Consider the following 26,674-nt stretch of genomic DNA (forward strand, 5'->3'; position numbering starts at 1 on the left):
TGTGAGAAATATTTCTGTTTATTTGTTTTAGTCTATCTTAGCATCAACATTTCACCCGCTACACATGTTAACTTAATCAATACTCTGGGAGCAAACAAAGTTAGAGCTGAAATAACCAAAAGAGCGTTCCGCTTTGCGTTTAGCGCACGTACAACCCAGCCAGTTTCAGTCTAAAATTGCTTTATAAAGAAAACTTATTGCTATATTTCTAAGGAGATAAACATTTCTACGTATAAAATAACACAATATCCACATTCAACTGCTTTAACCCAAAAATGCGATGAATTACGATGAAACGGAAAAAGTGACACAAATGAGTGCTCTCAACACTTCAAGCACTCTTCCAGACTTATCAAACTCCCAGAGCCTAGAAATATTCTGGATTCCTCCTCAAGAGGTGAAAATATCAGTAATAAATTAAACACAATGGTGATTTTAAACAACAATCTCACAATAAATACGATTTTCACTTCAACGTTTACCTTCTGTCAAACAACGTAGACCAGGTGGAAACTTCTTTTGTGATAAACAAGACTTGAATACATTTCTGTTAGAGCTGCCTAAATAGGAATATCGCCTATGGAGGATTTGAAAAACTGTCGTGAAAAATATCTTCCTGCAAGACTGACTAGGGAATAAATATGATACATTCATAGAGGGAGCCAGCTCTCCTGTTTCTTTCTTTTTTAATGTTTTCTATTCTTAAGTGTAATCTGGTCAACACAAATCCCATGAGCGGAAACAAACGCCTTGGCCATGAGACAAATCCTAAATTCGTCTTGACACCAACAGGCAAGACAGAAGTGCTTTAAAAAAATGAACAAAAAGAAAACTATCTGACCAATCGTATAACTCAACCAAGTAAAACAACGAACTATTTCGAATTCACTGCACATACAAGAAGGAAATGCGCGGTCGCCAAGTCCACACCAAACGCGATTGACTTGACGAGTAAAGGAGAGAGGTTTCAAACCGAAACTACAAGACTTTAAATTAAGTTTTCTACAGTGCTGCTGTGAAAACTTTTGGGGCCATACAACCGTATCTCGAGTGTAAAGCCGTTCTTCTTGCTCGAAAAACTATGAATACCTAATAAGAAAATCAGGTCTTTTTTACTGTAAAACGTGACTAGGAAAGATTTAGTAACGAAAAATTCATTTTTTCGCCTTCTCCGGTGGAAATGTCACTGTCACAAAAGCGAAAAAGCAAAACTGAAGTTAAGTTAATCCATGGCAAAATTAAACCAAATTAGGGAAAAAAACAGCCGACAAACGAAAACCTAAATAATTACTCCAAGACCACCAATATGTACAAAATCATTCTTATCATACAAAGAAATTAATTAATTCCGACATTATTTTTTACTCCTTAAATATATTCCATTTGTTATATACCTAAATTTTCAAACTAACATACAGTAAATTTTTTGTCCCTAGATTTACGATGGATTCACCCATCTTGATTACCAACAGGAGGATTTCATCCTTTTTAAATAATAAAAAACACAATGTGCCGAAGAATCTTGACACTACTCTCACTTTAAGGTCATTTTAAATCTGGTACTAGCAGTTTTTCACATGGGAGCCATTTTCTGTCGCTTCTGCGTTCGAGAAAATCTAACACATTTGGGCATCTCTTTGCCTTTAAAAACACTGTTTTTATCGGTTTTGGTTAACTATTTTCACTCAATCTCGATTTGGCCGCTTCAGCTTTGGAATCTGATGCGTTTAATTTGGAACCTTTAAATTATCCTCCTGATGCTAATAAACGAATGCTCCGCTCTGATTTTCGCAGTAATTACGGTTAGCACCAGTTAAGGAAAGTTGAAAAGATAGAGTACCTTTAGTATTGGTTTGAAACTCTGAGGATTTTCTAGAGATTGTCACGTGGTTCACAAAACAAACCAATCGGACCTCAAAGAAACTAAGAGTAAGCGGTGAAAAGCGCGGGAAACGTGACATCCGTGCTGGGAGAGGATAACACGTTACCACATCGCAATGTGTTGTACCCTTACGTGATTGGTTGCTGCAGTATGTGGCACGAGTTTTTCTTTGGAAAATCTTCAACACTCAGAACTACATGGCTCCATAGGAACAGGTGCTCGTCTTAAGTGATTGAAATTTAGACACTTGTGAAATTTCCCGTAGCAGACGCTGCGAAGGCATCAGCGCGTAGTCTGAGATACAACTTTCCTCGTTTCCACGGATTTTGAAGCTGTAGTGGCTTAAAATCATCCCTAAAACATTTCTCTTGTCCACCGATTACTGCAACTAAACATAAGTCTTTCAATTTCTTGTCAGAGAGATTGTGCCAATAGGAAGATTTATCTCTGTCTTGGCATTTCTTATACAGCTGTTGTACAACCATCTTGACCACTTCGTCCGATCTTGTTGCAGGCGTTATATGAAGCTATACGACAAAAGATATAAACAAAAAGACAACATCAAAAGACTGCTAGTTACCAACTGTTAAAGGGATGTAATAATTCAACATCCAAAACGGCCCATACCTAGAGGGAAGAAGAACCCCTACCCATAAAAAATGAGACGTAACAGTTTTCATTTTTGAAACACACCCACTCGGCAAATTTTGAGACATGAAGGCCCGATGTCTCTGCAGAAAGATGAAATGTAGTTTCTATTCTATTTTGCCAGGTCGAGTACAACAAAAAGTTAACAACCTTGAACAATTCTCTTTGGTATCTATACTGGCAGAATTCTTACTTCCAGTCCAATCTCGAAAAACGTCATTGATTCACGTCAAAGCACTTCAGTATTCGAAAGATTTAAAACCATTATTGGATCAACAGGAAACAGCGCTGCAGAAAATTGAACTTGTATCGAGGCTCTCTATATCTTTTTCCTGATCCCATTTACAAATTAGGAGACATTGCAGAAGATCATAGTCTTAATAATAGTCTTATCGTGCCTTCGTTTCCGACTATCAAGTATATTCATGATACCGTTACTGTGGCTCCGGGAGGTAAGCTTGTTTCTCCTGCTGTATGAATTTGAACCACTCCTTGTCTGGGGCTATTGCTTGATGAGGAATCTGACGAAAGATAAACCACTACATTAGACAATACAATCGAAACTCTTCACAACAGCCATTTTGAAGACAAAGGGAAGAGGCCATAGAAGCCGGAGAAGTGACCGTTGACCGATAAAAATGGTTAGCATATCATTCAAATACGTAACAGAATCAAACTACATCAATGAGAATTTTACAGAAAATTGATGTTAAAAAAAAATCTTCAAAAAACATACGGGTATAACGTAAAGCAAGTCTTGAATTTTGTTTGTCATCCTTAACTTTTAATTGAAACAACTACAAGACCAGATACTCACTATGTCCATTGCAGAGGACTTTGCCTCTCAAATCAGACGAACAAACACAGCACTGGCCGTCCGGGTGAGAAACTGAGTATTGAAACACCTCGACCAGAGGTATGCCACCTCGAATTTGACGATCCCTCGCGTAATGCAGGGCATCCAATATCCAACGCATTCCTTGCCATGTTTCGTCAAGTTCCTTTAGAACGGAAAAAGAACAATTTCAAAGCAAGCTTCTTAACAGGCTTCTGTGCGGTCGAAGCACATTGAACTTTATTCTAGTCTAATCAAGTGGTAAACAAATCGAATTCCGATGAATCTTACGATACTCCCCTTAGCAAATCATTGAAAAAGTTTTACTTCATGTAACTGAGTCACTGTGCTTTTTTGGACTATCTCACGTAGTTGCCATTTTTCTGACAATACAAAAATTTTTCTCTTAATAGTTAACTTGTTAACTTACCCGCTGGAAATCCAACAGCTGCTCTTGTCGTGCTTTTGCTAACTGTACCTCGGGTGATGAAAATGCCTTTTTGAAAGAGGGAGAGGAAAAAAAAATTAAGTGAAGAGGTTGGTAAATAAAAACACACGTTGGCGCCACGTGAGAAGTTATTGGCAGAATTCTTTGGTTAAAATTGGTATTTTCATCAAACACACCACTGGTAGCTTTGCCAAGCTGACCGCAACAACCTAACCCCTATAAAAAACTTAACAGTACTTAACATGCACATCGAGTATCAAGAGTTACACAACTGGCGAAGTTAATACATAAGACAGTAAACGCCCAGTAATGGCAGACGTAACAAAAAGAACTGCCATCAAAGATTGACTGACCCACCCACACCCTTTTCGTTTCACTCCGGCAATGGAAAATTATCAATTATCGTTACTCTAAAACCACGCTGGAAGAAAGTTCGAAGCCTGTTCGATTGATGTGCAGTGAAGAGTAATACTCATGTCTTTCGAATGAATTAAAAAAGCCACATTACCTCTCTGAGAGACTGCTGTGAGATGACAGAGTCCATATCCAGAACGGATGAGAGACGAGAATAATGGCAGATAAACTCTTGCTGGTACGTATACATGTGAACTGGAATTTAAACAGAACATGTCTTTAGCTAATGCCACGATATCAAGCGTATTTTGTGGCCATATCACTTCATCATCACAGCCACTTCCCACATGAGTACCATACATGTATCACTGCATGTTTCTGTCTGGTAATCTGCATGGTTGATATGTTAATCTACCCCAATGAGGCAGAAAAAACTGTTCACGGCTGATAACTATCTCTCCTTTAGGAGAAAATAGTTGGTAACACTACCGTTGTTGCCTCAGTGCACCTAAGCATACCATACAGTAAACCACCCTGATACCGAGCGCGATAGACGGACGGTGACCTTAATATATTTAGTTCACGGCATGTGTAGAATGAGCGGTGCGTTATGACATAAAACAATTACGACTGAGATATGGCTCTACCTCAGGTATTCCACATTACGATGTCTTGATACAATAATTAACACGTTGGATTAACGGCTCAAGAAAAAATCTTTGCCAGAGAGGATTTCTCCAATGCTTCAGCCAAAGATGCTCGTGAATTGAAATTTTTCTTCACAAAACCTCAGAACTTCATCAAAATATGACCTACATCTTATACTTACTCATTTCAAAGGTTTGCACAGGTAAGGAGATGTAGCCTTTGTGATGTGAGAGTGAGTCCACTTGTCCTGGAGCACTGCAGACTTCCTCAGGGGGTGGGAACACAATGATGAATGACACATTCTCATCCAATTCAACAACCTCTCGGTCATATATTCTGTGAAGTTTGGAAGCCTGGTAACAAGGAACAAAGCAAGAGGGGTAAAATTAACAGTGTATCACTTTAATTAGGACTACAAATACCTTGACTTGTAACGAATTGACTGGATTTATCGGGGGCAAAACTACATCGACAATGTCATCAAAGGCAACGAGCTACCGGGAGGTTCGAGTCATCGAGGATTCGAGTTCCCATTGGTGCAGGTACAATAAGTGTATGACGGAATTCCATAAAAAAACCGGATCAATGTTAGTATGAGAGCAACTGCGCACCTACCCCTCCCCTAACCCGACAATAACCCTAACTTGTTCTCTGTTGACTGTTGACTGAGAGGGTTTGACTCAGTTGGAGTCGACTTTACTCAGTGAGAGACAAGAGCAAGAGCACGACTAACCAACTCGTCTTAAATGAAGACAAATACTCCTTACATACACTTCTGACTGTAAAAACAGAGAGAAAAACGGATTTACAGAGATCTTAGAAAGTACCTCCTTACTAACGCCTACTTTCTCCATCAAAGTTTCGGCAGCTTTGGCCACCAGTACTTGAAACTCGTGCGCAGTCTTGGATGGCTCTGTGTCCTGAGTCCCCTCCTAAACACACAATCAGCAGCTCATCAGTCACATAATACAGAATTACAGAGACAGCTTCACTGCTAGATAAAAACGCTGCGGCTCAACTGATTCACACAGGTTTTCAAATCATGTTACGAACTTAGCCAATAGTCAGCGAACGTTTCTTTACCTGCGGAAAAGTATGAATCCCTGAGCAACGCGAGCCAGCGAGAGGTCTTCAAGGTGTTAAGTATTACCAGTGCAAGACCACCGGAAAACCTCCTCGACTCGACTCAAATCATTCCGCGGGCAGAGAAATGCACTTCGTGCGGCGCTGTTAATAGGGGCATACTCCGCGCAAGTAAACGAATTGAGTATGCGTGACATTGAATAACATTTTTAGTAGTTTAAATATGGCGAGAGACCAATTAAACCCATTCACAGAAGAAAAAAACGAAAGAGAAAAATAAACAACAGCAACAATCTGAAATTCTATTCCGTTTGAAAAATACTCAAGAACAAGCTCAAAAATGAACAAATTAAGAGCACTAACTTTCGTTACAACCTCGGACACAAAATATACGTTCTTACGAAAACAAAAGTGGAAGGCATAAATAAAATATAAAGTATAGTTTGATAAGGAAAACAAATTACCCTTAGAGTGTCCAGCGTCTGAAGCCATTGCCACTCCTCTCTACGATCGAAAACACAGTAAACTCAATAAAACGTCTGACAAAGAGCGTTAGCTCCCTAACAGGCCCTAATCATTTGCTCTTCGGTATGAGGACTTAACCAACGCAGGCCGGCGAGAAGGATACAAGGCGTCTAACAGTGGTAATTATTCGTGCCAAACCCTTCGCAAACCGCTCCCCGACTCGTATCAAATCTTCCCGCGGGTGGAGAAACGCGCGCTCTGCAGCGCTAGTGATGAGGGCCTGCTCGAACACTAAAGAGCGCATGCTCAATCCATAAAATAATAAGATGACTGATAGGAGAAACACAATTTCTGGACTCAAAACAATAACTCAACAGGAGTACTTGTCAAATGAACGAGATTTCAAAAAGACTTCCCCTCACCTCGACACATTGGGGTTATCTCGTATCTTGACGTGTGGGAGAACGTTGGGGCAGTTCTCTTGAACCACGACATGAATAGCGTCCACAAAAGTTCTGAGCTTCAGATAACCGATGTACAAACCCCTACAAAGAAAACAAAATAGACATGAAGAGCTCATGCACTGCCAAGGGCTTTTAGCAAGCAGAGGTTATTCCCCCGGGGCCTTGAAATATCACTTGAAATGGCGCCAAGGACCTTTATCTGGCGGAGGTGTATTTCACGGGGCCTTGAAATGTCACTTGAAATGGCGCCAAGGACCTTTATCTGGCGGAGGTGTATTTCACGGGGCCTTGAAATGTCATTCATTCATCCGTGATCACACAAACAACAGAACGAAAAAAAAATTAATGGTTAAAATGACAAAACTCTTACCTTTCAAGGCTCTTTTTACTGTTTTCATAATAATGAATTTTTTCCTGAAAGAACAAGGAATCAAAAATTTTTCCGTTACAAAGTAACACCATCAGGCTGGTGAAGAAGCAGTATGCCAAGGTCACCTTTGGAAACAACAATGCAATAACAAACAAAACGGCAGGGAGAGTAGTTGGCTTGTCAGCTACAGGGTGTCAGCTACAGGGTGTCAGCTACAGGGTGTCAGCTACAGGGTGTCAGCTACAGGGTGTCAGCTACAGGGTGTCAGCTACAGGGTGTCAGCTACAGGGTGTCAGCTACAGGGTGTCAGCTACAGGGTGTCAGCTACAGGGTGTCATCTAACACTGAATTCTCTCACTAATTTACAAGGAAACTTAGGATAGCTTAAGAACCAATTACTAAAGAAAATACTTCTGATCAGATAATGGGAGATAATGTTTCCTTTCCCATGTGAATAATTCGTAAAGGGAACAATTCCATTCATTAAGTCATCAGTGCTTACGAGTTCATCAAGTTGAATAACAGAACTTCACTTAAGTTTAATATCTGTGTCAAAACATCTATGAAACAGTTACCTTTACCTTTTACACCCTAGAATCAGTATGTATATTCTCCATACTGTTTTTAATACATTTCTAAGGTACTGATAAGGAGAATTCGTTTAACAATCATGAGCGAGTAGAGTATTGGTGATCATTTCCTTTATTCTTGTGACCTTAATGTTTGGTTCTGATATTGTAAGGAGAAATTAGATACTAGTCACTCTTAATCTGTTGAGTATCTTTTTTCATGCGGACTCATGTTCTCACCTGAATGGAGGAGACAAGCATCTCTGATGCAGTGAACAACTCATCCTGTAGCCCACCTTGCAATGGAGGAGTCTGAATCCTCTTCTGGAGTTTACTGAACGATAACCACTTTAAAGACAGGATACGCGGCTTGAAGGAACTGCCATGCTGGATGAAAAAAAAAACAAACAAACAAATGAAAAGGAAGATATAAAACCATTTTCTTTTTCAAGAAAAAAAAAGTGAACTCATTTAGCCTGGACAGTGTTTTAAGTATGAAAGTATGTGGGGCTTTCCAAAGAAGTGAAACAAATAAAATTCCAAGAGCCGGGAGAAAAACAGTTGGCCAAATGCAACTGTGCCCTGGAAGTCGAACTAAAGATCAACAAACAAAGGTATAATACCTGAACAGACCCATAGGATAGCGTCTGAGCCTTCCTTTTTATTTATTTCGCACGGAATACGTGTTAGGAGTGCGAGTCAGATGATTTACTGTGGCATGCAATCATTTGTCTAAATAGCTCTATACTTACAATTGCATAGTTGACGGCGACAATCACAGTGCTACCATTTCTATCTTTTACTGGTTTGTAATGTAGCCTGCCAAGATCTTGCTTGCCAAGGGCACCCTGAAAAATCAAATGGCCACCTTTCAATAATTCTGCATGGTCTCGTAATAAGGAATGAAAGACACCAGCCCGGGTCTCTCTAATATGTCCTACTCGTTCGGCAAGTTTAGGCTAAAGGTGACCATTTAAAAGGGTCTGCCAAATGCCGACTGCCAAAGGGGACTGGAAAGGAGTATCTACCAACTTTTAAGGTAGAGATCCCTTCGTACGCTCTCCCAATAAAGTTTCTCTGTCAGGTTAGGAACAGCTTAAGTAAAGTTACGGGAAAAAAAATCCTTTTAAAGTATGATTCGTGAATTTATTGAGAGTATGCCCCTCAACAGTGAGGCTCTTTCGTCTGAAGCGTTATTCGTGAATATACTAAGGGCTCATGCGTGGAAGGGACAAGATTTTTGTATGTTAACTTCTCGTACTCATTCATTATAGTACAGGTAGTTACGGCAGAGTCGCCGAAGCTGTTGTGAAGAACGCATACCATTCTTACTCAGAAATCAAACCGAGTCTTAACCTGCAGAGTATCAGCAGCTTGTAGTAGTTTGCATCTGAACAGCACTGAAGTGGATGAACACTTTTTCTCTACTTCTTGCTTTAATTTTTTAACATCTTTCCAAGTGCAAGCCACCTAAAATGAAAGAAAATTCAACATAATGAAGCGGTAATTCTTCAATGGAATCGAACTAGTCCCCATCCACCCCTCCCTTACAGACGTGGAAACTCTCTTCTAAGGTTCTAATCCTGTGCAGTTTGGTCCCTAACAAGAAAAATTCCCAGTTTCTTGAATGAAGTAATTATGAAACCTAACAGACCTCTGTCTTACAGATTTTTGCTTTGCTTTGTTTTGTTTTGTTTTTTAACATCACAAGGCTTGCAAGCACAACAAGATCACCAACTCTCTGCAACAAACCACTCTGGTTGCATTACTTCCGCTCGATGAATTGCGGCAAGTTGCCTCCTCGCTTCTCAAGAATTCAAACCACTTTGAATTTGAGAATTTTTGCAACTTGTTCGGGTAAAATTATTTCGCAAAGATACATAAAGATTCTCCATGTTACCCAAAGCTAATTGCCTCTGCAACCTGTCACATTTATGTTGCTGAGATTGTCTTGTCTCCTTATGAGTCCCAACTAAAACGTTCATCTCAAACAAGAGTTTCAATTCTAAGTCTGTATGAATAACGCGACCACCAAAAAGCAATATACTATTATGGCTTTCTTAGCGGGTGCTTGACTCAACTAAACGCGAGTGATTTAGACCTGCAGCGCGGGTAAGACGTCTTGCGAGTTTGCTCTTTATCGCGCGTTATTCGCGTTACTTCAGAGAGCCCTCTACGCTAGTCCATTTATCGATAAGTATTTATTTCATAAACTTGTACGAGTTTCATAGTTTTATGAAGTGATAACATAAGCTAGATGAGCACCTTCATTAACCAACAAAAGTCTTGAAGGAAGGTACTTGGATGATTATCATCCACTTCAATTATTGGGATATTTTCGTCCAGGGTTACAAGGAGCTTCTCGTCATCAGTGAATAGCAAAGAAGCCAGATATACACCTCTGCGGATAGAAAAAAAAGAAACCAAACTACATAAAGCATTCATCACGTCTTCTTTCCAGAGTCTATCACTGAAGGCTCAGAGCCATTTTCAACTAAGTGTCGAAAGTCATCCGGGATTACATTGGTTTTGCTTTACTTCGCTCTGTGATTGGTCCGTCCTCCCAACAAATCAGATGCAAAACTAAAACCAATCACGACTTGGTGGCTCGCTTTTTCCCGCACTTTAAACAGTTTGGTTGTTTTTATTTCGAGTTCTCGATTGCCCCTAAAGGTATTTTGTGATTTAACTTTGGTTTTGGTTTTACGACAATCAATCGGAAAGTCAGCACTCTTGCTATCAAACAAAGTTTATCTAGAAAAAGTAAGAATGTCTGAGACTATAAACGTTTTAAAACCTTTGTGACAGTCAGTCATGATCAGAGTCACGTGATGTATATTCCGCCAAAAAGCATACATCATGAAGGTGTCCCAGAACAAATCAGTCAATTTTTCTGAGATGCCATGGCAGAGATTCAAGTAGAAACGAACGTTCTTATTGTTCAGTTCAAATACAATGCGACAGATGAATTGAGTTGAGTTCATTCGATGTCCTGTAGGGACTGTTTTATGACCATGAGGTGATATATTGCTCATCTCAAAGGACGATAAGCATTCACTTTTCCGATTGAAGAGCGTGAAGTTAACTTGGAATCAAATTGATTGACTTGTTGTTTCATCATGTAATGTTCCTTGACTCATTCCCAGTCGAGCGCGGTCTATAACGGCGAAACAAAGCGACGACACAAAACATCCAAGAAACGAAACGAAGGGTAAAACGAAACAAACAGTGACATCACGAAACGACGATAAAACAGCACGACAACGCGAAACGAAGAACCACAGTGACATAACGAAACGAAGAAACGAAGGAACGACGAAAAAACATGTCGAACATTTTGTCCACAAGTCAACTTCATGGAAGAGACTTGTATTGACTATGCCGTCAAAACTAAAGGTGTACATTCTGGAATTTAGCTGATTGACGCTACACACAATCAAAACAAATCTCATTAGTATACACTTAAGGAAAAACGATAAATAATCATTCTTACCTCTTTAGATGTCTGGCAAATTTTGGGGCCGAATGGAAGAGTAGATTAGTGTACTTTGTTAGACTCTTTTTCATGGCTGACTTACGACTTGTCCTTGGCGATGCACCAGCTTCGCAACCTGTCAAAGTGTAAATTAGAGCAAACATGCATAAAAATAAAACAGACAACAAAATGCATCCAAAAACGTCATGCATACTGTTAACAGGGAGCAATGTACATCTAATTTAAGTCTGTGCTGGAGCCAAGTGGTCCATTCCGCCGCAGCTTATCCCAGTTTACATGTAGCATGCAGCGACTAAATGTGTTACTGCTCCCCCAGGATGACATGACAATCTATCGCAAGCGGTTAGTATAATGAAAATGAGGTGGTATTTGTCGATCTTGGCAGTGAAGCTCCTTGTTATCGTTTCATCTTGTTAGCTAATAAGAAAGTTTGTGGAGGAAATAAAAGAGCACAAAAATTAAGCCTTGTTTCTTACCTGTTTCGTTGCCATATGTGTTGCTTCGTGGTCTGTGCGCTAGTGATGGTCGAACTGGTGAGAATTCCTCATGGCTCTGCCACACCCGACTAAATAAATGATCTATTTTGTCGAGTCGCCCTTGGAAACGAGGTTTAGAGTCATCTACCTCGTGCCATGCTGCAGAATAATTTACAGATTTGAGGAAAAAAAAAAAAAAACCTAGACCGTTTAACCCTTTAAACCCTAACATGAGCATGTATATTCTCCACACTGCTCTCTTTACATTTCTTAAGGCACTGGTAAGGAAAATTTAATTGAAAATCAAGAGATTTTTGAGTTTGCGATCATTTTCTTCATTCTCACAAGCCTTATGCTTGATGCAACTGTGATGCCTTGGTGAGAATTAGACGCTAGTCAACCTCAATACAGAACGTTAACTGCCATGTTAGTTTTTCTCCACCTTCACTTAACAGATTAATATGCATTTTATCTGTTGGTATTCCTTGATTTGTATTTTGCTGTCGCTACTTTTTCCTCATCTGCAAAGAATTTGGAGCTCTATATTCCAGGTAACAGAGGGAAAGAATGGTGTCCACAAATGTGGTTGCAAGAAGATTTTAGAAGTTTCTGTGATTTGTCAAAAAATATATTGTTCCTTTTCTTCACGCCTCAGAATTGAACTTTCCAAAGCAAAGTTGTAGATTTAGTCACTTGCTACCCATCGTTACAATAAGCAATCGCTAGCTAAATAAAAACAACAACATACTTGATGGCATTGCACTTGGAGGACTGGATTCCAGCCATTGACTAAAACCTTTTAGATTTCCACAGCAAACACGTACATAGTATAACACAGACTACAAATAAAAATACAAATACAAACTTGCGTAACATTCCCAACATTACATTTACGCCCCGAAAAATAAATGGTCAGAAACATAAAGAAGACAACAAAGAGGATATGTCAAAATAAAAAAAGCAATTTTTTAAACTGCGGTGTTTTACAAGGATTCCTAACCCTGAGAAAAGCCGAAACTGCACGTGTGTGAAATTACGCCAATGATTATCGTGTATTTGATACCGCCAATCAGCTGCTGACACGTCAGTAAATAGTAGTTGGCCTACTGTGTTTATATAACAAACAAAATGATATTTGGTTGCTTGCAAATGTGGAATTTCTCTTCTCGTATTCTACTCCATAACACACTCGATTGCCACATCCACTCGCAAGATGTCGAGTTAAACCTTCAAAAAGAAATTCCATGTCTACACGTGCCCGTGTATTAATGACTATTTATCAAACCCTTCCTTGTCCAAACGACTCTTACGGCCTTCCATTCACCATGGTCTACAATTAGTGCTTAGTAGTATCATGTGGGACAGATTTATTCAATACAAACCTTCTGCAAATTACATATTGTGTACTCTTGTGACCTTAGGTCATGGTGGACATATTCTCCTTCCATAATCTTGAAGTCTGGGAACTTGCTCCATTGAACTGAAATCAGAAACAAACTCTCACAACTCCGAAACAGACAAACAGCAAATCTTGCTTAGGTTGAGGGAAAAACCCTGATCAGAGACAGCTGAATGGCGACCACGGCTGGATCACGAACTAGGAGGCCTGGTGCAGGGATACCTCAAATTTGAGAAACTCTCGGACTGAAATAGGAGAGCAGGTGGCAGCTTAGCCCTTTCAATCCCAGGTGTGACCAAAAAAATCCCTCCTCACAATATTGATATACTTTCAAGTAAAAAGGGGACAATATGAAAGGATAAAGAAACCATAACTTTAGGATATTTGATTTGAAACAAAATTCTCAAAGCCAAAATTGAAAGAAATGTATGTAGCACAGTGCAGAGAAGTGATATGCTGATCTTAGGATCTAGAGGGTTTGACTATAAGAATAGCATGTGGAGCTTATACTCACTTTTATACTTAGATACAATAACTTTTTCATTGAGTGGTTCAATAAAACGAACAAGCAGTGAGTCTTCAGAAGCAACTGATATTGTAACACCACTTGGCTTGTCCGGTGGTTCTGACAAAGGAAAAATAAACTGTCTCTACCTGAATTTCATTTATTTGGGCTCAGCTTATTACATCATCACTGCCAAGTTTCAAGGAAACATTTTAACTTTGATGTTAGGATGAGAATACTTGTTACAATTACAAAGGGAGCAAAGGAGTTATATTTGACTATATTTCTAGGGTTTACAGTTACAACTCTGAGAGGTTTTTGTCTTGTAAAGTGAATTTCAAAAGATAGTAATGTGACTGCATGTCAATTAACAATATGGAGTGGTATTGCAATGGTGCCATGAATTTGACAGGAAATAACAAGCATCATCTGTAAAAATACAACCATATCTGGCTTCTCTGATCCCTAAGACAATAATTACTGTGGATTTTAATGAAATTCAAACTTTAAAGTTGTACATGGAAATACATCATAAAAAGCACTTCTTACACAACTGTCCATCACGTTGTGGACCTTATGAAAAACATGAATACTGGTAAGTTTTCTAGAGCTCAAAAGTTCATATTCCCAAGTTGTTACAATACCAACTATTTGGTTTGTTCCTTCTTCCAGATGTCTGAAACAGTGATAATTGATGGCAGGATGAAATGAAATTGCTAGTTGGTTAGGAGCCTCAGAATATTTTTGACAGATGATAAAGCAAAATTTTTGAGTTTATGATAATTAAAAGTTAACGAGTTATTCCACTTTCCTTATGCTGATAATTATCAGAAATTCACCCAAGGAATTAGACTATGGACAAAAGAAGTGATATGATATTGATAAAGACCTTTTGTTTGTACCATCTGTTACCTATTTTTAAAAGTCCCTTCTTCATTTGTTCAAGTAAGTGTTTCCTCCATAACCACTCCTGAAAAAGCCTCTCATTTTCCTGAAGATGACACAAATTGATGATTAATTCCCTGGTCATCACTGAGTTCTGAAAATATGCTCTAAAGTAACCACAAAAATCCTTTTTTCTAATTATTCACCAAAACAGGTTATAGCTGTAACTATAATCAGTATCTGAACAACTGCACACCTAGCCCAGTTGTTCTCATGTGACTGTTGTTGGGTAACTGGGGAGGTGCTGGTGTGCAGTTACTTGTATAATGACATTGATCGGGGGGGAGGGGGATTTTTCAAGGGAAATTTTTCTGTTGGTATGCAATAGGAAATCAATCACAGCAATGTGAATCACCTTTACTTCAGATGATGTAGTGTAGCTGACATGCACCACTGCTGTGGTGAGGTCATCCACTCTAAGCTCTGCTTCCTTCAACAACATGTTTATGTGCTTGGTAAGGTATGAACTTGGTACTGATGAAACAGAACAAATGTCATCAAGACAATCACTAGAAAATTTAGCAAAATAGCAGAAAGTTTAACAGAGACACATGAAATTTTGACCTTCATCTTAACCAGTTATCATTGTTATGAAATTTGTCAAGGGATACAAACACATTACAAGTTCAGACTGTGTGTTATCTCTTAAGGTTCTCTAATTTTGTGAGGCAAATGATATAGGTGAGGTGTTTTCAATGTGAAGCATTATGTACTTTGAGGAAATATCCTTTACAACTCTTCATAACTCCATAGACAAGTCTTTTTTTAATTCTTGTGTTATTCCTTTTTTGGAAGTGTACTTTTCACTGTAGAGTTCAACCCTGATGACATCATAGCAAGAATGGTTTAGTGGTGAGTGAGCTTGCCTCCCACTGCTATGACCCAGGGTTGATTCCTGGATCTAGCATCACATGCAAGTTAAGTTTGTTACTATGTTCCTGCCCTTGCACCCACAGTTTTTCTCCGGGTCCCCCCTCAACAAAAACCATAATTCCAAATTCCCATTCACCCTGGAAACATGGACTAAGAGGTAAGTCAGGTAAGTCACTAAACTGATTTTACTGGCAAACATGAGAGTTAGTGAAGTCAGCATGAAGTTTGCAAGCAATTTCATCTGACAGAAGCATGTTTTGTTGTGATCAAAAGTCAAAGTACAGAAATGTTTGGAAGAAATTTCTCAAAACAGCTAGTTAATTTGCAACTGATGAACAGTGTAGATAAATATTTAAAAACTTTCTCAAGCAGACAACCCTTAACCCTTTGACTCCCATAAGTGACCAAGACAGAATTTCTCTTTAGTATACCAGTACAATATCAAGCAGACTAGTGATGGGAATTAAGAAAAATATTAATTAGGGGTTAATTAGTTTATCAAACACCAAATTCTCACATCTTATGATCAAACATCATGAGAAATGTACATCTCACAATAAGGAGATCTTGGCAGTGAAAGGGTTAACAGCTTTGATTACGTAAAGAGATAATAATTTGTCTTCATGGCCTGTGCCAAAAGTGAACAACACTTCTTTTGTCCCCCAGGTACAAGGGAACACTCAACTGTAAAAAAGAAAATTGATAAGGCTAAAACTTACAACTTGAGCTTCCTTGAGCACCATATAACAACAACATTCTGACAATGGGTAACACTCCAAGCATGACGGCCACATCAAGAGGTGCAAATCCATCATCATTTACCCTGAATAACCAATACAAAATAATTTAAGAACAGTAAAAAAAACAACCAAGAGTTACAAATGTATTTCTTTTACAAATGACAACATTTATGAATTGAATAAGAATTTCAAAGGGATATTGAATGATGCAACATACTGTTTAAGTGAAAAATGTCCACAGGTCAATACAAGAAATGTACATTTCAGCAAAAAATAAACTCCTCAGCCAATAAGAAGTCACAATGTTATAACAATGTGTACATTTAAATTTGTGAAACGGCACAGGGATAGAGGAAGATGTTTTTCATCTTGTCACAAGCATGGGACAAAGAAATCGATACTTCTATGGTGAACAAGGCCATTATGAAATTCATATGACATGCATTCTGCACATTACTAGGATCAACAATGTTGAAAGCCTAATGTTTGCAAAAAGAATAAGAATGGCCGTCTTCACCATAGAGTCTCTGTGGCACAGTAGAGCATCAGAGTGCAGAATCTGAAGCTCTAAGGTTTTATTCCTCAAGGGGACTGAGAATTTTGAGAAATTTGTCCCACACTGAGGACTAGACAAAAACATAATTATTATTCTTTTACTGCCCTCAAAATTTACCAACTTTCTTATTCTATTTACAAACATGACTCATTTGACATTGCTGATCCAAGCAGCATGCAGGAGGTATGTCATATATAAACTTCATTTTAACATAAAGTCTCTGAGGCTTAGTGGTAGAACAAAGGAGTACAGAATCTGAAGGTCTGAGGTTTAATTCCAAATGGGAACTCAGAATTTTTTCCTTGTTCCTGGCTCGTGACAAGAAAAAAGATGTCTAACTCTATTTCTTTACCCAGCTCCCAGTGTTTGCAATAAGATGTGAAGAAAGTGGCTACATCAGTAAAACACCCGCCTAAGATTTTCCCTATTATTATCCCATTGCTTCAATTCAGAATAAACTGGCTTCAAACGGATTTTTCCATGTTAAAATTCCATTGATGATAATTTAATACTTGTCTCCTTTATAACAATTGTTAAACTGATCATTTTATTTCTGATCAAAATCTTCCATTTGCTAACATGGAAAGGAAAAATAAGATAATTATCAATTCTTGAGGTCTATGGTCTTAAAAGGATTTTAATACACTTGTCTCAGCTTCTACTGTGATATCATAACTTGTTAATGATATCCTTACCCATTGATATCCACATCCTCTGACTCCAAAATATTCCTAATTTCATCAGTTTCTTTGCGAACAATTGCATCAACAAGAGCTGAGAATGGTAAATGAGAAAGTCTTAAACAATGTGTTGTACAAAAAATTGTATCATGGTTGGTGCAAGTTGCTTCATGACTTGCATAGTAGGTATGCCACTTTGTTTCATAATAGTCTTGCTATGTTCAGTTATGTTAGATCTAGAGCTCCTATTGACTCCTAACCTTGCTCTTAAAATTTAGTTTACAGGATTTTTCTTTACTTGTCATCACAACCAAACTCATTACACCATGGAACTCCACCAGACCCTATTTTAGTCAATTCTCTTTGCCTCCCTCCCTACAATGTTCTTCTTAGCAAACTTAAAATGTTTCTTGCTTGATTTCTTCTTGCAATAAAGCTTTGTCTTCACAGCTTCACTACAGCTCTGATTGTTGCTCCATCTCTGGGTTACAATCAAGCCCTCATGGTTACCATAGCAGCTGTGGGATCTACAAAGTCCCCACCCAACTTCACCCTGACAGGCTATCCCCTACTTTAGGACATTAGCCAGGGTGCACGACAAGGACATGGACCTGGACTTTGCAGCTGAGAGTGTTGGACTAAAATTTCATACCTTCTGACCATATTATGATTCAGGCCCAGGTTGTTCAAAGCTAGGTTAGGATAACCCAGAGACAGTGGAATTTGATTTCAGGTCTGAAAGCTTCAAAAGGAAATTCAGTTGAAATCTTTTTGCTTGCAATTTGAAAAACAATAGGGAAATTTTCCCTAAAAAGATTTTGAACAAAGAAGTAAGGAAACCTGGATTGAAATTTAACACTGGATTAGGACTAATTGGCCTTTGAACAACTGGGCCCAGGTTGCCAAAAGGCAGGTAGGAAAGTAGTTGAGCTTAGTGCTATGAAAAGATTTGTATTTCCTCTGAAACAGTTAATTCAGATGATGGAGATAAATTGAGTACCTACCATCTAAACTGGTGTCTCTCTTTTTCTTAGATTTTTCTCTTACATCTTTTAAAAAATCAGAATTCACAATCAACACCAATAACAATCACAGTTTAATTAAGTTAAGCTGTTATTATTAGAATACCTTGAACTGCTGATTTAGTTTACTGTAAATATTCTTTTTCATCTGTGGTTGTCATTAATTTAGCTCTGCATGTTGCTATCATTATTGAATATTCGGGCATGCACTTTTATCAAAAGTTAGATTCTATTCTTAATTTGGAACAAACAACATCAGTGACACTTTATCACTTACTGTACCACAGAGCTATTACATATTAAGTTTAACTATAATTTGCTCTCAAAAAAAAAAAGAAACAAACAAACAAAGATAAAAAACAAAAGTAACAGCAAAAAAAAAAAACATGGATTACCACCAAGCCTCATGGTTAGTACAATTAACAAATAGATTCCACTTTGGTGCGCATCTGTTCATTAATATATCCCAGATGTCGAAACGTAGTAAGGACAAAGGTGTGACACACAAGACACAGCTGCAGGTGTGACTGATTTTTACCACATTTTGATGTCTCCTGTGATATATTACTGAACAAGCACGCAGCAATATGGAATCTTTTTTTTTGTGTCATAAAGAGGCAAATAATTGTGCATGGTGAGGTCATCTATACATCAGTTCTCCAATAGATCATAAGAACTAACAAAATGTGTGCTTAATTCAGCTTGTGTATAATATACAATGCTTTACTGCATCACTGCCCCCAAGTACCTTTGTTATTAAAACTGAATCTATTCTCTTGGACAGAGAGCCGTGTCCGTGGGGAGGAACGTTGATTAACTGACATGGTGCGCTGTAACCTTGGTGATTTGTTGTTTCCATGGATTGCTCCTGGTCCTGCTGGGGATGAAATATCTTCTAAACTGTGAGATCTTCCTTGATTCCTATGAGGAACAAAATCAACATTTTCTAAGTTCAAGTGTGTCAAAGGTTTCAACTTAATAAAAAATATTAAATGTACTCTTCTTATAAAGCAATGTCCCAGTCTAAATGGAGAGAAAACTCCCATAAACTAATGCCCACAAATCAATACCCACAACACAAAACAACCATCTTTCTTCAAGTAACCTTTCAGGGATTACCTTGGGACTCTTACTGCCAAGCTATCAATTCCCTTTACTCCTCTGTATACTTTCTCTTTTTTTTTCAGACTTGAAGTCATTTTAGGGCTCACAAATAAAACAATCTCATGTGTTCTTTCTGAGGTTTGTGTTTCAATCACAGGTTGAATGAATGTATCAACCAGTGCATGTATATGTGCATGCAAATGTGCACCTATACACGCATCAGGTGCTATGGCATTAGTGATGTTTTTACCCTTTCATTCCCAAGATCTCATTAGTTATTCTCCTCACTGTCTGCCATACAATTCTCATCATGCGAGTTTGGAAAACTTGGTATTGGATCGACTAACCCTTATTGATATTTTTCTTTACATTTCCTATTACTTGTCTGCTTCAAATTGTATTGATATTGCAAGGAGAAATTCTATCTTGGTCACTCATGGAACTGTTGAGGGTTAAGTCTAAAGACACAATTCATGTGTAGAAATTTCACAGTTTTGCTAGACTTGGAAAATGTATACCAACTTAGTATCCAATAATAATAAATCATAACTGTATTAGGCAATTATTCAAGATAGAATTTTGTAGATAAGGCCATGATTAAGCCTCTAGTACTCTATTACCTCATATTCCCTCTCTCTTTTCTTTGGCTGAGCCGTCTGGCCAGTTTACTAATTCTTGTTTGCTTTAAACCACTGCAAAAGTTGGTGAACTTAGCTTTAATCTACATTACAAATTGTTCATTCTAAGTGAAGTAGTAATTTTAGTGTTCAATTTTGCTCCATCACCTAAAAGCACCAATCTTGTCTCCTTATACAATTAACAGTCACAAGTGCTATACATAGACCTAAACAAAGTAAAACCCTATTTTAGTCAAGATTACCTTTGCTTCTTCTCCAGAGGAGGAGTTACAGCTTCCTCTTCATTGCCCTGACATTTAGAGTGAATAATTAATTCAATCACTTGTCCACCACCTCCATGCTAACCCTTGCTTGTATTATTGACTACTTTATTTCTGCCTTGTGGTTTAATTTTAGCTTTGATTTTCATTTGGGTGAATCAAGAAGCCCTTAAACTCCTTAAAATAAATCATATTTTAACAAATAAGATATTTAGCGGAGTTAAGCAAAAGATAACAGAACTGGTAAAAGTCAAAAACTTCATGTAAAACATTTTTAGTAGCCACCAAAGCTGCGAAGTTTACATGCTAATTTCAAGAAGTAATAGAATAGGTATACAATATTTTGTAGATCCCCTACATTTACCTCTATAAATTAACAAGCCAATAATAAAATACCATTCCCTACCTATAATCAAGTCAAGGACTTGTTCTAATCTTATAAAAATAGCTAAATAAACACAAGCTTCGCAATTCCTACCAGTGTGTGAAGTGTTTGAAGATGTACATCTGTAGAATAATACAAGCCTCCCGATGTGTAACCAAAAGGTACTCCATCAGTACTTCCACTAGCTATTCCACTGTCTTCGTCCTCCTCAAGATTCCATGCTGCTGCTGTAGTTACAAAACACAAATTAAGGGAAAATTGTAACAAATCTTCACTTTGACTGACATGGGAAGTATGTTTATCATATGCAGGGTGTGAAATTAATTTTTTTTTCTGATAGCCACTTGGCTCCTAAATTCTTCAAAGTGGTAGCCAATTCAAAAAAAGTTGGTTGCCATTTTCAAAGACAAACAAAACCTTTTTTTAACGCTGTCATCATTCTAGAAATTAAGTTAGGGAAAAAACCTTTAACGTGCTACAAAGTGGACACTAGGATGGATGATATGCAACATTCAAGCTCACTTAAATCCAAAATGGCATCTAGTTTTGATCGAGATGCATGTGCTGCATTTTGGAAACAAACTTAACAAGGAAGTCTGCCGTGGATTTACCTTTTAGTTTGCAAATCTTTTTAATTCACTATATCTCTAAGTAAGGTTATGATGAAACATTCTAGTTCCCAATTTGGTGACTAATTTTCAGGATTTGGTCGCCAAAGTGAAAAATTTAGTTGCATTGGCACCTGTATTAGGCACAATTTCACGGTCTGATATGGCCAACTCTGTGTTTGTAAAATAAAGCCAGCAAATTTAAGTTTGGCCAGCAAATTTAGAGAGCAAATTTAGCTGCTGAATTTAGCTGCCAAATTTAGAAGCCACTTTTGGCTGCCACATTTAGCTGGCAAAATTAGCCATTAAAATTAGCCTCCAGATAATTAGCCACCAAATTTAGCTGCTGAATTTAGCTGGCAGCTGGCACTTTGCCACAACCCTAGACAAAATAAGCCTGCGTGCTATTATTGGATTGCCATCTGATGCAAATTCAAATTACTTCATCTAGAATAATTTAACCATATAGAGCACCTCTGATAAACCAAACCTGTTCACTAAAATACCTGAATATTGGCCTTATTCTGTTGTTGCATTTTTAAATACTTCAAGTCTAGTCTTTGTGAGCCATGTTAGTAAGTTAGTTCTCAAAATATTCAAAGTGTCAGACTGATTACATGCAGTGTCATTTCCATATCGAGTAAGTAATTCATTTAAAATTTTTTGACTAATAATAATACAAATAGTAGCAGAGAAAAAATAGATTTTCTATTAGAATTAAAATGTTTGTAATATCCAATTGCTTCAAATGATGGCTAATTAATAGATAAAAAACCAACACTATTGCATAAACTAAGTGTCAAATAACCTGCTGCTATACTAAGGCTTATAGGGATAAATATTTCATCACACTTTATGTCCCCCACAAGTCATTTTGCAGGGGTAAAGTTTGATCTTTCTACAATCAAAAATCATAATACTTGCGTCCAAAACATGGGATTTCTTTTGATCTTATTTCTTACATTCATTCTTTTATGGGTATATCATGAACTCTGATTATAAGCTGCTCCCAGCTGGCTTGATGGCACAGTTTGCATGAGCGCAGCACTGGATTTACAGAATGAGGAGAGTTTGCAGTTGAAAATTATCAAAACATTTATGCATGGTATGATGTTATTTGGTATATGTCTAAAACAGTGTAAAGCGTTAAAGGCGCACTCTGATTGGCAACTGAAACTCCCAATATATCCCTTACTTTTCACCTCTGAGAAACTTGCGCCTAAATATATTGTAATCATTGTAGAAATAAATAAACTAAAATCATCTTTTTGTGATATATTATGTAACTGTTTCAGTGTACAGCTGTTTGCAGAAAGGTTGTTGCAAAAAAGGAAAAAGTGCAGGCAACAATTTTGAAACTTAAGGTAATTTGGGTATACCTGTAATCAATGAATTTTAAGAGGTGAAACAAATTACCTCAGGCAAAAGGACTAAATTGAACACAGGATAAATGCAGACATACTTGTGAATACAAGAGGAACAAAACAATAGAATATTATGTTGTACACATCGTTCTTTAGGTGATTTCAAATTCACTCTTGTTGAGGTTACATTGTGTTGTTCATTCTTTGGGGCCACCTTATTCTTTTTTTTTTTTTTTTTGTTTTTTATCAGGTTTAAACATAAAAGTCACCCTTACAAACAAAATAGCTGTATTCTTAACCAACCTTAGTGTTCGTAGCTCAGTAGATATCCCCCACTACCCACCTCAACTTCCATGAATAGTTGTTAAACACTTGTAACATTTTTGGTTCAGAAAATGAAAGCATAAAAACAGTGCACTGCTAAATAAATATACACATCTTCTGAAATAACAAGCAGTTCAAGATTTGTTTGAATGTACACATAAATTTCTTATTACTACATAATTTATGAGTTTGCCAGAGTTGATAAATCATAAATGTTATTTTACTAATAGAAGAAAAAAAAAAATAATCATGCAACCTCTAACCCTTACATAACACAAGCAACATAACATTATTATAAATACTGCTTTATTTTTATGAGTCAAGATTATGAATTACCTCTAGGAGATAATGGAAACTTCAACTTGAGAGGTGCCTTGGAGAAATTCCTATAGTCTTTTGATGTCAGAGTTTTCCCTGTATTCTCTGAGACAGAAGTAACAGCTACTTTCCTTGAAACGGAGGTCTGGGTGCTGTTCACTGGGCTACGCAATGGATGTGGTTTCCGGGGCCTAGAAAAAGGAGATATCTGTTTAATGTCTTACATTTAGAGAAAATTTCAGTCTAGCCCTTGGACTTATATTCTGAGTACATGATTCAACAGCAGTCAAATGGAACTTGATACAATATTTTTGAAAAGACATTTCGATGTCCTTGACAAGAAATTAGTAAACAAAGATCTGGCTAAAATCCTTTCAACATTTCCATTTATATTTTGATAAATAAAAGAATTATTCTACATTAAAATTAATAGTGAGCTGCTAATTTAGCACTGGATAATATTTTAAAGCAGAGTTTGTGTAATCAAGTTCTATGCCAATCAATAAAATCCATTTCAAAATATTAAATGTATATCAAACAATTAACTGACCAATAAAAACAATTTTTGCAGTGCTTAGCTGACCCATATTAAATGAATACCCAAGAAAATTTGAAAAACAACCTTGGATTGAGAATGATTGGTAAATGCTATCTTGTTCATTTATTCACATAACAGAATGAGGTGAAAAGTGAGTGACCTGTCAGCAGCTGATTGGCAATATTGAACACAAAAAAGAATGTGATTTAACAAGCATGTAGTTACAGCTTTTCTCAGGGATGGAAATCCTTGTAAAACACAAATAAATCTCAATGTACATCCTACTAAGAAGACACGGATATTAAAACTGGGTCCTCTCTGACCCAAGAGCCAATAATCAGAGAGGCTTTAGTGTAGCTTATGTTTGGGTGAACTGTATACATTAAAAATTGTGTCCATTTAAGCTTGTTTAATGCAACAGAACCAAGTAAATTTATAAGACATGTCAAACAACTGAGTGCAACACCTTTTTTTTGTCTCCAAAAATATTTACAATTAATAATTTCTTTTAGGAAATTAACCATAGCAGAGCTTATTTAGGAAGAAAAAGGCTTAAAACATTTGATTTACTTAAGCTGTCAATTACAATAGAAGCTAAATTGAACAGACTAAACACATGGGTTTTCTTGGTGTCGCCCTCTTTAGTCATGTTTTTTTCTGAATTACTATTACAAACATGAATAATGTTAGCAAGAAAAAAAGGAGGAATTCTTATATTACAATGATGCAAATAAATTGTAATGTTTCAATAAGTAATTGGTTTCAATGCCTAGGATCTTACATTTAATAAATATGCTTTTCTATTGTTCATTGATCCATGAAATTTTCATATTGTGAATTTCATCAATTACAAACTCAATATTTCCTACAAACTGTGTATATTTATACACACAAAAACTACAGAATACAGTTCATAAAATGTGTAAAATCTGAAGAGACAAAAACTTTTGAAAATCTCATGACAGATTGTTTAAAAATTTGACCAAAAAAAAATATTGGAGAATTAATTGCAGTGTTGTAAAGCATGAAGGCATTCATCCACTTAAAAATCACTTGTCCTTTCAGTTTCTAATTTCATTTTATTACATACATAGCCAATCTAAAGTTTGAATCTGAGTATGAACGTGCCCTGTTTAATTTATTTCTACCTCTAGATGAGGCAAATAAATAATTTGTAATTTTAAGAAAAATTAGCTTTCTTTGTGTTTGAGACTAGTCAAAACATAGTTCTCTCTTTCTGATTGTAGCACATTTGCAGTAATATCACTATAAATCTTCAATTCGAAGGTTCCATGGTTTAAGCTTTCATCATTAAGGAATCATTAAAATTTAATTATTCTACCGTACTTTTTTGAGTCACTGACAGCTTGGTCATGCCACAGAACATTCGGTGCAAATTTACGGGAAACAACCGGTGGTGAATTACACATCGTTCCAATATCGCCCGGAGACATTTTATTAATAGGCCACTATTCCAACTTAATCTGGCTCTGAAATATATGTGACTAATTACCATGACAGCAAATAGTACTTACGAACTGCTAGCTTCGTCGCAAAGAAATTTGCCGTCAAATCCGTTGATAAAAGCTCCGGTACGCCTTTCCCCTATCCTGTGTTAACAGAATGACAAAATACCGCTAACAAAGCCTGACTTCAATAAACAAAATATCAGTATTGAATAGACACGGTCGAGGTCAAATTGCGGACAAGTTTATCAACAAAACAAGCCGAAACAAACACATCACTTGCCTGAGCAGTCCGCTAAGGTCTTGTTGTTCAACCGGCGATTCGTCGAGCTCCCCAAACGGGACGAGGAATGCATCAGTAGTGCTCGATGTACATTCAGTTGTTTCCTTTGATCGAAAATTCACTCCTAAGCTCTCTTTGGTCTCTTCAGACATAATCACTTTACAATTCAGCCATAAAACCACAAATCTCAACTACAGAACGTTTTCGGTCAGAACCATTCGCCAACAAGGTACTCGACGATAAAAAATGTACAGTTGATTGCAAGGCGCTCGAATTTCGTCCCTTATTCATGCCGTAAGTACCCACACAAATACACAGATATGTACGCTGTTGAAGACACAATTGTAGCGTGAATATACACTCATCAAAGGCTGAAAAGAAAAATACTGCTTTTGTAGATGAAGTTCACGCACATTCTAGCTGATTGATAGAGGCATGACAAAACAACGCGCTTTCTGATCCGTATAATGGTATTGCGTGATAATCGCTGTCGAAATAACTGGGTGCTCTATTACAAAACCATCACCTCCAGAATAAAGGTAGTCCTTTATCATCCGCCAAGAAGTCGCTTCACAAGAAATCCCCGAATAAATTTAACATTAACGACGAGAGGCAGATTGTTGTTTGAAAATTTTTTAGCGCCGGAGGAAAGACTGGGGAGAGAAGAATAGGTTCCAGGATTACTCGATTAGCAGCTTATTTACAGGCAATCAGGCGATGAGGCGCGAAAATTAAGGAATAATAGGAAAAACAAACGGAACAAAATAATGATACGTGTTCCATGTAAAATAAGAAAATCTGTTTGAAATAATGGTACCATAATATTTTGAAAAGTCTTCCAAACCTATACCTAGGAGAAACATAATATTCAATTTAAAAATTTCAGTTTCCTCAGACATTCGATATGCGTACAGGAAATTTTACTTTC

The 26,674-nt window shown here is 37.3% G+C and overlaps 1 protein-coding gene across 1 annotated transcript; it reads right to left on the reverse strand.

Annotated features, from left to right (window-relative positions):
* LOC131779946 (ankyrin repeat and fibronectin type-III domain-containing protein 1) lies at positions 1–26,377 on the reverse strand. The gene is made up of 31 exons (XM_059096562.2): positions 25,747–26,377; positions 25,533–25,607; positions 23,478–23,650; positions 20,939–21,072; positions 20,443–20,489; positions 20,183–20,254; positions 19,207–19,379; positions 18,441–18,485; positions 17,452–17,530; positions 16,180–16,283; positions 14,943–15,061; positions 14,555–14,633; positions 13,652–13,762; positions 13,121–13,218; positions 12,487–12,577; positions 11,739–11,897; positions 11,260–11,377; positions 10,032–10,167; positions 9,123–9,236; positions 8,519–8,614; positions 8,007–8,153; positions 7,198–7,241; positions 6,786–6,908; positions 6,363–6,402; positions 5,643–5,747; positions 4,997–5,168; positions 4,322–4,422; positions 3,796–3,861; positions 3,348–3,531; positions 2,963–3,051; positions 1–2,409 (listed from the first exon to the last, which is right to left on the reverse strand). Exons 1-31 carry the CDS (start codon positions 25,896–25,898, stop codon positions 2,122–2,124), a joined length of 3,534 nt encoding a protein of 1,177 aa, XP_058952545.2. The 5' UTR covers positions 25,899–26,377; the 3' UTR covers positions 1–2,121.
* Between the last annotated feature and the right edge of the window lie 297 nt (positions 26,378–26,674).

Source organism: Pocillopora verrucosa, chromosome 8 (genome assembly GCF_036669915.1).
Source record: "Pocillopora verrucosa isolate sample1 chromosome 8, ASM3666991v2, whole genome shotgun sequence".
Taxonomy (NCBI): Eukaryota; Metazoa; Cnidaria; class Anthozoa; order Scleractinia; family Pocilloporidae; genus Pocillopora; species Pocillopora verrucosa.